At 56.6% G+C, this 11,527-nt stretch overlaps 1 protein-coding gene across 3 annotated transcripts in view; it reads right to left on the bottom strand.

The window, feature by feature from the left end:
- KIAA1671 (KIAA1671 ortholog) overlaps positions 1 to 11,527 on the bottom strand; it is a 169,375-nt gene that overhangs the window by 13,246 nt on the left and 144,602 nt on the right. For all 3 annotated transcript variants that reach the window (XM_037052366.1, XM_037052368.1, XM_037052367.1), the window contains 2 exons: positions 2,412 to 2,530; positions 617 to 872 (listed from right to left, as the gene is read on the bottom strand). In XM_037052366.1, coding sequence (XP_036908261.1) covers positions 617 to 872; positions 2,412 to 2,530 — 375 coding nt within the window. The remainder of the gene's footprint in view (positions 1 to 616; positions 873 to 2,411; positions 2,531 to 11,527) is intronic.

Below are 11,527 nucleotides of genomic sequence, written 5' to 3'. Positions count from 1 at the left end.
GAGGGAAGAGGGTGCGTGCGGGACTGGAAGGGGCTGGAAAGGGAGGCAGTAGGACCTGGGCAGCTGGCATCCTGGAGGGTGCCTCTGCTGGGAACCTGGAAAAGCTGAGTCCTCAGGGCTGTCCCTGGGGACCACACAAGGGCTACGAACCCCTGGGGGCTCTCCCCTTCTTAGAACCACTGCCGCCAATTTACAGAGAGGCCTGGGTGCCCTGGCACTGGGGGCCCCTCTCACTAAGCAGACTGCTGGGAGAACGCCCAGTGGGGTGGCGTCGCACTTCCCGCTCACCTAGTAGTCCTGGGCTAGGACCAGGTTAAACTTGAACCCACACAGTTGTATTTGAGGCTGCAGAGCCCACTATGCTGGTTGGAAGTGGGTGAGGAGGCAGAGGCTCAGGAACGTGAAAGCATTTGCCCCAGGACACACAGCAGGCGTGTGGCAGGTACAAGCCACGTGCAGACAACAGTCCCACCTCAGACTGTGCCCTCTGTACCCACCAGTGGGTGCCCAGCACACACATGCTGTCCCTGAAAGGGGCGGTGCACCAGGAGGCGCTAGAGCACCCCTTTAAGAGGAAACGACTGTCTCCAGCACAAGCTCCCAATGACGAACGTACATCAATGAAGGAGAAGTCGTCCACTGTCCTCGCAGAGCCAGTGTCTGGAGCGGGAGGCCCCTCTGTCCCATCTGTGGACTCGAGGTCGGTGCTGGAGCGGTCCACGCTGGTGCTCCGCCGGTCCCGGGAGCAGTCTTGCTGGTCCCCGGTGGAGGTGGCCTCCGTGTGGGAAGACAGCGAGGACAAGCGGCTGCTGGAGGGCTGCTTCCGTGCCGACGCGGCGCTGCTGTCCGGGGAAGGGGACTCGGGGCCCACGCTGGAAGGAGGGACGGAGGGGAAGGTGGCCGGTCAGACAGGCTGCTTCAGAGCCCGGAGTGTCGCGCGCAGGAGGCGGGGGAAGAAGAAGGGGCGGGGCGGGCAGCGCTCTACACTCCAGGGAACTAGACGGGACTCCCCAGTGGGGAAACGTTTTGGGTGCACAGCCAGGCGCTGATCACGTGCCCCCAGAACACTGGGACGGGTGTGGGACGGGAGGGTTAACCTCAGGAAGTTAAGTAGGAGCCTCGCTGAAGATGAGGATCCGGAGGGGCAGACACGTGAGGCAGCTTTCCCAAAGAGGAAGCACTGACTCTAGAATCCACCTCCTCTACCTTCTTACCCTTCTGGAATCTCTTCCCGCGACAATAGACCCACGTACCCCCTTGGGTAACGGGAATCACGTAAAATAGAAAACTTGTGAGTAAATCAGGCTGTTACATTGAAAAGGCTCTCCCTGCCCATAAGAAAGACCCCCAAGTCAAGAGCACAGGAAAGCCTTACCCTGACGAAGGTGTGTGGGCGCACCAGCCACCACCTCCCTCATGGGAGGGTCTGTCCTGAAAGACACCCTCCCCCCACTGCACCCTCAAGCAGAACCTTCAACCCAGGGGTGCTGGTGCCTTTGTCAGCTCTGGGATGATCGGATCACTGGAAACAGGCAGGGCCTTCCCGCATGGGGTGGGATTGAGCCAAATCCACAAAAAAGAAGAAATACCATCGAGGTAGCAGCAGATGGCGCTGCGACCTAAGGGCTGGGAGCACAGCGGCTTCCTAGATGGTCAGGCAGGGGGCGCTGCAGTGCCTCTGGGAGACAGGAGGGGGTGCCTTCCGCGCCCCACCCCTGGGGGGGATCCCAGGCCCCAGTAAGGGCTGGGGGATCGGAGACCCAGGGAGAGAATAGGGTGGGCTATCCCACAGCCCTTGAGGGTGGAGCTGGGATTCCAGACCAGCCTGCCTCCTGAGCCCGGGCTGCCCTCCACTGCCCCACGGCCGTTAACGGTGGCAGCCCTGAAGGCAGATGTGGCCCGTACAGCCACGTATTCCAACACTTACAAACACACACAGAGGGACACCAAGCAAAGTCTAGAAAGACAAAAACCACTCATGAAGGTTATGTCTGTGTGCTGAGATGACTGGTGGCTTTCGTGTTCTTTATGGTATTTTTAATGTGGTAAAATACACGTGACATAAAAGTTACCGTTAGTGAGACAGCACGTTTTTACAATGCTGGGCACCCACCACCACTGCGTGGGTCGAGAGCGCCTTCGTCACCCCAGAAGGGACCCCGGCACCTGTTCAGCGGTCACTCCCCACTGGCCCTGTGCTCCGGCCCCTGCCGACCACTAATCCGCTTTCTGCCTCTGTGGGTAGTTCAAGTATCATTCAGTATTATCTTTCAATGCTTTCTCAATTTCCTCTTTACAACAAGAATTTCCGCTTTACTCCTGCAATTATGGACGAAGCAAGCTCCAGGAATACAGAACACTGACCACCGCCCAGATGCCCCGCAGCCAGGAGCCCCGCTCGACCCGCCTACCTCTCCCCACTCTGGTGCTGGTCCGTCCACGTCCCATACTGGCTGTCCGCTTCCTGTACGAGGGTGTCTGTGTCCTTGGCCTCGGGGGGCCGCCTGGTGAAACACTGTTTCAGCTGATCCTGAAAGGGCAAGCCAGACAAGAGGTTACTCTTGGAGGAAATGCTTAGAACCTGGTTCCAGCTGATGTGGGCAGAAACGTATCACCCCCACCCCCTCCTCGAGCTGCCCACGCTCCCACCTGCCTTCAGGGGCGGGTCCAGATGTCCCCACTGGGCACTAGCATGACCAACCATCCAGGTTTGCCCAAGATGTCACAGGACGCAGGGTTGGCAGTGCTGAAGCTGGGCAAACCAGGACAAAGGGGTCCCCTCGCCAGCCCACAGGGTCCTGCTGGCCAGGCCCCGACCCTCCTCAGTGCCCAGCTCTGCCCTGCACTGCAGCCAGGCCAACCCTCTCTCCACCTTCAATGCTCCCAGGACTTATCACTCTGGCAGGCCCCATGCGCACCCCACGCCGGGTTCCCATGGCTGCCACACTTCCCCCCTAATGACCAGCCAGCATCTTGTCTGCAGAGCATTTAACTTGTGCCAGGGTCCACCAAGCTATTTACATATCTTTCGCCTTGTGCCTTGCGGAACTACATACAGTCCCCCGGAAATCCCACAAGCAGGGGTGGGTGGGTGCCTTCTCCCTCCGCTGCCTACACCAGACGCCAGACTCGGGATCAGAGGAAAGTATCCCTGGCTCCTCTGTCACCCTCACCCCTGTGCCCCAGTCCTGCAAAGTCTCCTTCCAGAACATTCCGTCCAGCCTCCCTCACCTCTGGCCCCATCACATATATTTTCCACACATTACACTTTCCAAAACCGAAACCTGAGCCTGTGGGGTCCCTCAGGGTAAAGCTTCAAATACCTGAAAGATGGCCTGTGGGACCTTCATTAGTGGGGCTCCTTCAGTGCCTCTTCCCCAGGGTCCCCCGTCCTTTCTCTGCCCCCAGCCCCCGCTAGACCCTCCCATTAGCTGCTCCAGCCTTTCCTCCCTTCATATTCCTTGGTCCATTCTCCCTCACCTCCAGTCCTGCTGAGCAGCCCCACTTCCTGTCTGCGATTCAGATTTCAGCTTTGATGGCTCTTCCTCCAGGAAGCCTTCCCTGAACTGTCCCCCAGCTAAGTCCAGCTCAGCGCCTCCCCAACTCCCATCCCTACCCTGTCTCCTAGGCCTCAAGTCTTTAAATCTGTGCTGTCCAATATGGTAGCAGCTAGCCACGTGTGCCTATTTAAATTTAGTTTAAATTAATTAAAATGTTAAACTACTAAGCCCTGGCTGGTGTGGCTCAGTGGATTGAGTACCGGCCTATGAACCAAAGTGTCGCTGGTTCAATTCTCGGTCAGGGCACATGCCTGGGTTGCAGGCCAGGTCCCCAGTGGGGAACATGCAAGAGGCAACCACACATGTTTCCCTCTCTCTTTCCCTTCCCCTCTCTCTAAAAATAAATAAATAAAATTTGAAAATTGTTCAAATACTAAGATTCAATTCCTCAGTGGCAGAAGCTTCATTGCAAAGGCCACACATGGCCACCACACTGAACAGTACACACACAGAACCCTGCCCTGCTGCGGGAAGCCCTGCGGGACTGCTCTGCTGTGGCCCTCCCCACGTCGTCACAACCGTGACTGACCAGTGTCTTTCCAGTCCGCCCTGGGGTGTGGGTACTGCTTCTGGGGCCACAACGCCTGCACTGGAGTCCAGGCTCCAGCACACGCGGCTGTGTGAGCTTGGGAAAGTTACTTAACGTCTCTGTGCCTCAGTGTCCAGACAAAGCAGGTGTGAAGGCTTTAGGTGAATGCCATCTCAGTCACTACTCTTGCCCATAGACTTCCCAGTTTGCAGGGATTCGGGGGTCAGGATAACCTAAGGGAATTCACCTTATACACGAGGCTGAAGGAAGCAGGCTGCTTCTCAGCACCTTCCCAGTCAGTGGTCTGGTCACCTGTGTGGACTGCAAATCAGTCACGTCTCCTCACACCGGCCGCACCTCCCAGCAGCAGTCTTGGGCTTCGCACCCAGGGCTACAATGCCCCAAGACCAACCACACACACAAAAAGGCCGCAAACTCTTCTAAAAGCTTCCTAAAGGCCAGATTTTTAAAATTTGCTTTACAGCACGTTCTTCCAATTCGGCCTCACCTCACAGGCTACAAAAGCTCTCACTGTCTGCAGGCCAGTGGCTGCCCACACGGGAGTCTGAGAACACAGGGTGAACTGAACCACCGTGGGGGCATGCGTGTCCAAACGGTTGCCGTCTGGGCCGTGTGCTGGCCTCTTTTGACATGCATTTTATTGGATGTCCCCAATCTGCATTTCAGCTGACACTGTCCCAGAGGGTCACCACGTCTGATCACTCAGGTCCACAAAGGCCCTTGGAGGCCTCCCTTTCCAGGTGAGAAACTGAGGCACAGAAACAGGAAGTGCTATGCAGCTCTCGTGGGCGAGTGGCAGGCAGTGCTGGGGGGCCTGGGACCCAGGTTTTGGGGCTCCTGTCTCAGCACTGCTCCCAGACACCCAACAGCCACCTGCCCCAACTTTATTCAGGAAGCTTCAAGAGGCTCGGGTGAGGAAATGCTCTGAAACACCTCAAGAACTTTGCGGGTTTGAAAACCACTTGCAAGGACCAGTTCACCAAGCCGGGAGCTACAGCGGAGGGAGACTCTGGGCCCCTGTCTGGCCGCCGAACAGGGCCACCCCAGCCCAGAACCATGACAACTCTGTAGCACCCAGCCCGGGAGACCAGGCTACCAGACGCCGTGTTTCAACAAGCCGTGACTCGTCCCGAAATTTAAAGCATGCAAACCCTCGACTCAGCAGTTTTCATTCCAAAGTTTATCTCAAGAAAATCATGAGACCCACTTGCCAAGATCTACAAACATGGACGCTCCCTGCAGTGTTGGTTCCCATGGCAAAATACAGGACATGACCGTGACCTAAAGGCCTAGGAGGTGGGCACTGGGGAAATACAATGTGGTACAGTCACGCACTGGGGTGAACACAGCCCAGAGCCGCCGTGTTCCGAGAGAGCACCAACTGTCCCCAAAAGATGCCTGCCTTATACGAGCAAACACCTTTTAAAAAGTGGCACTGAAACAGCATGTGTGTTGGGATACCAGCCTTATAAAAGCAGACACATGTATGTACCTGTGTGTTTGTTCAGGGAAACCTCCCCAGAGTCCCACAACCACTGGGTACACAACTGCCCACGGCGCCGTCTGTGCCAAGGTGACGACGGGCTGTCTTTTCGTTACTGATGCTGGTTGTACTTAGTGCTCACACTTGTAATTTTGTACCTCAAAATAATCAGACGGGAAAATTAAATCCAGTCCCACCTCCGGTGCCATCCTCTCGTACACGTCACAGTGAGGAACAAGCCAGAAGGAGGTCACTACTTGCTCATCGGTATCACCCTCTGCAAGCTTTCTCTGTGAAGGGCCAGACGGGAAATACCTGGGGCCTTGTGAGCCACCCGGCCTCTGTCCCGAACCCTCCACTCGGCCATCGTTACCCAGAAAGCAGCGCGAGCAGCATGGGAGTGTGTGGGGCTGTGTTCCGGTAAAACTTTATGTGCAGACGGGGGCTGGCTGCACTGGGCCCATGGGCTGTTTGCCGACCGCTGCCCTGAAGTCTTTAGACAGGCTGTTGGCGGACTCATCCACCGCCTGGTCTGCAGTGACTGTGGAAGAAGTATTTGCTGGAAGGGCATGCTTCTGAAAATAACTTTTGTGCAGTGAGTGGGTATGAACTCCTTAGCTCCCCTTAGCTGGCGAGGGGGCAGGGAGAGGAGAAGCTGTGATGCCTGCGTGTATTCTGGGGTGTCTGACACATCTGCCTAAGAAAGAACCCTGAGTCAGGGCAGCGCCTGGTGGCCCACAGCTGACAGGGCAATTCCGAGCAATTCAAGACGTGCACCCCCACCCACCCCGCAACTCTACACCCCCAGCTGTGCAGGGAGCTCTGAGGTCATGGGGCCCGGGCTGGCGCGGTCACCCTGCTGTCTCAGCGCCACCGGGGGCGTGCTGCACCTTCCCGCCCCCTGTCGGGTCAAACCTGCACAAGGACTGAGAGATAATGGTAATGAAGACGTGGAAGGGTAGCACCGACTGCTGCACCATGCACTTGGCCTTCTAATGCTCTCAGCAGTCCACTGCAGTAGGACTTGTCACAGACCCATCTTACAGGGGAGGAGACTGAGGCTCTGAGCCGCACGCAGCCTGACATGCCCACGGTCACAGAGTTAGAAAGTGGGGGAGCTGGGGTTTGAACCCAGTTTGCCTGATATCCAGCCTTGAGCTCCTAAAGCCGCAGCGTTCTCCTGGCTCTGGCTTGACAAGAAGAGCTCCGTGGGATCCTCCATGACCACGTCACAGACAGAAAACCGAGAGCCAGGAAGGCGCAGGGGTGCCTGGCCAGGCCCAGAATCCAGGTGCCTAGGCGTGTCCGTCGATGGGGGGTCTCAGGCCCAGGAAGCGGAAAAGGAGAGGTCTGGGAGGCCAAGGAGAGACTGAGTCCCCAGCTTATCACACTCACCCCATAGCCCACAAACCCCGGCTCCCATCTTCTGATGAGAAACTGCAGCCTGCAGGGCCCCAGGTCGTACCCACTCTCCTCGCCCCCTCCCCCCTCCCCCGCCTGTCTGCTGTGCCCAGGACCTCGGTCGGAGCCCTGTCTCTCAGAGCCCTGACCCCAGGGGTGGTTCTAAATCCCTTGCATGACTTGCTGGGAGCCGTCCCTCCCCGTGTACACCCCGTCCAAGAGGAGAGAGCTGAGCTTCGTCACCTCTGTACTCCCCGTGCTCGGTCACAGTACCAGACTAAGCTTCAGTACTTAGTAAGTGTAAGTAACTAAGCCTATTTACTAAGCATAAGGGCCAGTAAATAGGAAGAAAGGAAGGGAGGGAATGAAAGGGAAAAGAGGGGGGAGGGGAGCAGAGGAGGTCAGGCCAGAAGGAAATGGACATGGATGGGGACTGGGGCTGGGCAGACCCCTCTCCCAAAGCTGCCAGCAGACACTCCCCAGTACCCTTTCCTGTGAACTTGGGTCTCAGCTAGTAGGGGTCAGGGCCGTCAGTGGGCTTCTGGGCAGCCCATAATGCCACCTCAAACCATTGCACCAGCCAGGCCTTGCCCCTGCCCTAACCCAGTGGCAGGGGTGGGATGCTTTCCAGGGAAGGTGGGTGGGCCAGCAGCCGCTAAACCCTCTCAACGGGATCTAAGAACAGTGCAGGTGTGGCCAGGTGTGGCCAGATATGGCTGTGTGTGTTGGCTTGGATAGGGGCATAGCTCAGGGTCCAGGCTTGTCACTTGGCTGGAGTGGTTGCCCATGGACTCAGGACATGCCATGGGCATCCTGAAGGAAGGTCTTGGGGTCACCTGAGACCGGCAGCACACTTGAGGTGGAGGGAGGAGAGGAGAGGAGAGCGGTGAAGGCGAGGCAGCGGCAAACGAAGGCAGAGAGAAGCATCAAGAGCCAAGACAGGGCAAGACAGAAACCTAGAGAACACGACCAGGACCGAGAAACGCGCAGCGCCAGGCCCAGAGAGGGACACACGGGCGAGAGAGATGAAGAGGTGGATGTGCGTGGGAGCCCCAGGACGAGGGGCGGGACGGGCCCACCTGGGCTGTGGCTCCGCCCACAGGAGCACACCCTCTCCTGGGCTCCATCCCCCGACCCAACACGGCAAACCCAGCTCTGCTTTTTGCTAACTGTGACTGAATCCCGCCGACCCCCCGATTCTCCCACCTGTAAAAGGGGGAGAGAGGATGCACAGGGGTGGTGGGAGAACTCCCTCCGACCTCTGGTGAGAGCTGTACAGGGAAGGCACGTAGTGAGTGCCCAGGAGATGCCAGCTGACCTGGGGGAGATGAGCTACTGTTTAGTTCCCGGAACACGTGACCAGCAGACACTTTGACACTGTACCCGAAGGAGGCCAACAGTCGCGCCTTTCAGCCGAGGACAAAGGAGCTGCCTAAACCAGATCCACAAGCATCTCCCTTGACCTGGGCACCAGGCCGCTGCTCCCCTCCCCAGGGCACCCAGGGGCAGGTCACGCCAGACAGTGAACTGGGCCGCAGCTCCCCCCCCCAGGCCTGTCGCCCTCCAGGGCTGAGCCGCCCCCCTGCACACCTAGGCTGCACAGCGACACTCTGGCAGCGACACACTGTCTCCACAGGACAAGTGCATCGCCCCAAGGGACAGGGACACACGTGTGCAGCTGGTCCTCGGGAGGCATGTTCCGTTTCTGTCGGGAGTACCCAACGAGGCTCCAGAGCAAGGCTCTGCCCATGGCCTCAGAAGCTATAAACAGAAACGACAGCTGGGTGGGGGCCCGGGCTCCTATAACCCTTGGGGGCAGAGTCCCCCGGACTCCCGGAGCCCAGCAGGCAGCCTGGGGCCTGCGTTCCGGGTGTCAGAGGTGAGCAGGGAGGCGTCGAAAATAGTAATGACCTCGAGCACTCCAGCAGCACTGCCTGTGCCCGGCGCCACATCAAATTCCTTCCGTGGGCAACCTCGTTTAATCCCCGCAGTAGAGACTATTAACACCCCCATTTCGCAGACGAGGCAGCAGAGGCTCCGAGAAATTCAACGACAACAGCATCAGACACACACGGCACTGACTGTGCCCCAGGTCTCCCATTTAGTCGTCCCAACAGCCCTCGGCGGCAGCTACCATGGTCACCCCCACTTTCCAGATAAGAAGCCTGAGGCGCCGAGAGGCGGAGGGACTCGCCAAGGACCTCACGAGGGAGTGAGAGAGCCTGCTTCAAACCCAGGCGTGGGCTCGGAGTCCACGGCCTGCTACCCAGCCCCTCCCTCTACAACCCCCATTAGTGGTGCCACCCAGGCAGCTCCCCTCTGGGACGCTTCCTGGTGCGATCCGTCAGCGGCTGGCCGCCGCTGGGGCACCAGCTCCTGCAGGAAGCCTCTCCTGACTGGCTCCTTGCACGGCTGAACGCGGCCTCCCCACGGGGCCCCACAGAGCTCAGCCCACCGGAGGGCCTCCTGTGCCGGGCTGAGCTTGGTGCTGGCTGGACTGTCCCCTCCGAACTGCAAGCTCCCTGAGGGCAGGCAGTGGGGTCCGTTCACCCTCAAACCCCGGTGCCCAGTTACAAGACAGCCTCCGTGGAACAACCGACACTCAACAGGTGGACTGAATGCATGAGCGAGTGAAGGAGTGAGTGAACGAACAACCCCATAAAGGACCCCCTCTCTAATGCCTGTGAACAACACTGCTATTTATCCAAACTCTCTTGCTATATCACAGGACTGCCTGTTTTTCCACGTGACCATAACATTTAGTTTACATTACCTTTAAAATGAACCATCTTTTCTAAAGCACTGCATTCAGCCTGCTGACAACAATGTCAGTGGACTGGCAACTGTGATTTTTTTTTTTTAAGATGCAAGACAGGAGAGGTTGGTTCAGGAAAGTAGGACAATCTCCTAAATACCCAAGAACCTTCGCACAGGGGAAGGGAAGGGGTGTAGAACATTCTAGAAGGACTGAAATACACTGTGTGAAAACAGACAAATTCAACTTCCCCTTGAAGTCTCAGGTCCTATTAGTAAGAGGCATGTGGGTCTAAGGTTGGGATGAGCCAAGAGACTTGGGGGTTTTGAAAAACATACTGAACCCAAATGCTGGACAACCTTCGTGAGGAATGCTATTCATTTCCTGAAAGGATCTGCTCAAAGTGGCGAGGCAGACGGTGTGTGCTGCTAGGGAACGGCCTCCGAGACGCACTGCCAAGTGCGTAAAGCAAGACGCGAAACAGCAGGTGGCTCGTGCCTGTGACGACGCAGTGTGGCGTGAGCGTCTGCAGACGTGCAGACTGTCAGAGGAAGACACGGACTGTGAGGTGGTGGGGAGGGCAGGGGGGCAGACATAGCTTTTCTTCGACTTCTTTTTGTCTTTTGAGGCCTGGTGAGCAATTTTATAAAAACACGTTTAAAAAGTACGACTCCCTCTAGGTATATAATCTTCTGTCTCCAGCTTCTTCACTTCATGGGACCTGCTCCCACCCAGCCTGGCTCAGCATCTCTGAGTCTAAAAACAGTCTGAGCCGAGTGTGGCTGCTCTTCTCTGAAACGTCACACGTGCAAACACCCATCTCTCATGTTTATTTCAGGCAAGGGTTCAACGAGTCAGGGACAAAACTGCAGGCTTGAACACGCAAGCGTGAACCTGGTGGGAAGGCAGGGAGCTGGCCATGTCCCGTACTGCCTAAGGACCCCAAATCTCCAGGATGTCCCCAGGGCAGGATACAGCTGCCATCTCCACCATGACCTGTGGTAGCTAGGACTTCAGGGTCTCAGCGCTGCTTCACAAGCCCCCCGTCTGGTGGTTTGCCCAGCAGAGAAATGGACACAAACCCAGATACACCCAAACACATGTGTACATATAATTACAAACACATAAATGCACACAACTACATGTGTGCATAGCCACATGATGCATAAAACACACGTGCACACAATTACACACAAACACAGGTTCATAAACATGCACGCACACCAGGAACACATGCACACAACCACATGTGCACAACCACATAGCACACATACATAAAGTGCATGTGTGCTTGCACATGGCTCACAAACATGCACACACACAGGCTCACAAAGCACAGGCTCACAAACATGCACACACACCAGGAGCACGTGTCCACATGCACACCCAACACACATGCACATGCATACAACCGCACGCACAAACACATGTACACACATGCACACACAAATATGCACATGCACATATAAACGACACATACACAAACAAACATGAGCATGCATGCACACACCCCCACACAAAAATGTGTGTACAAGTACACACACGCACATGGCTACATATACACAAACACAAATACACACATACACAACATAAATATACACAAGTACACAAATGCACGTGCACAAAACACATGCATAAAATACACACACATACAGGCAGGTATACATATAAATTCACACACCCGGGGATGTTCGAAATAGCACTGTGAGTGGTCACAGGTGCCTGTCCACAGGGTGTGTGTGGCCCTGGTTTATCCCTTCAAGGGAACACAATGCTGC

The sequence above is a fragment of the Sturnira hondurensis genome, unplaced genomic scaffold, assembly GCF_014824575.4.
Source record: "Sturnira hondurensis isolate 20B ecotype Veracruz unplaced genomic scaffold, ASM1482457v3 Scaffold0007406, whole genome shotgun sequence".
NCBI classification, from domain to species: domain Eukaryota; kingdom Metazoa; phylum Chordata; class Mammalia; order Chiroptera; family Phyllostomidae; genus Sturnira; species Sturnira hondurensis.
This window is presented reverse-complemented; position numbering and strand designations above follow the sequence as displayed.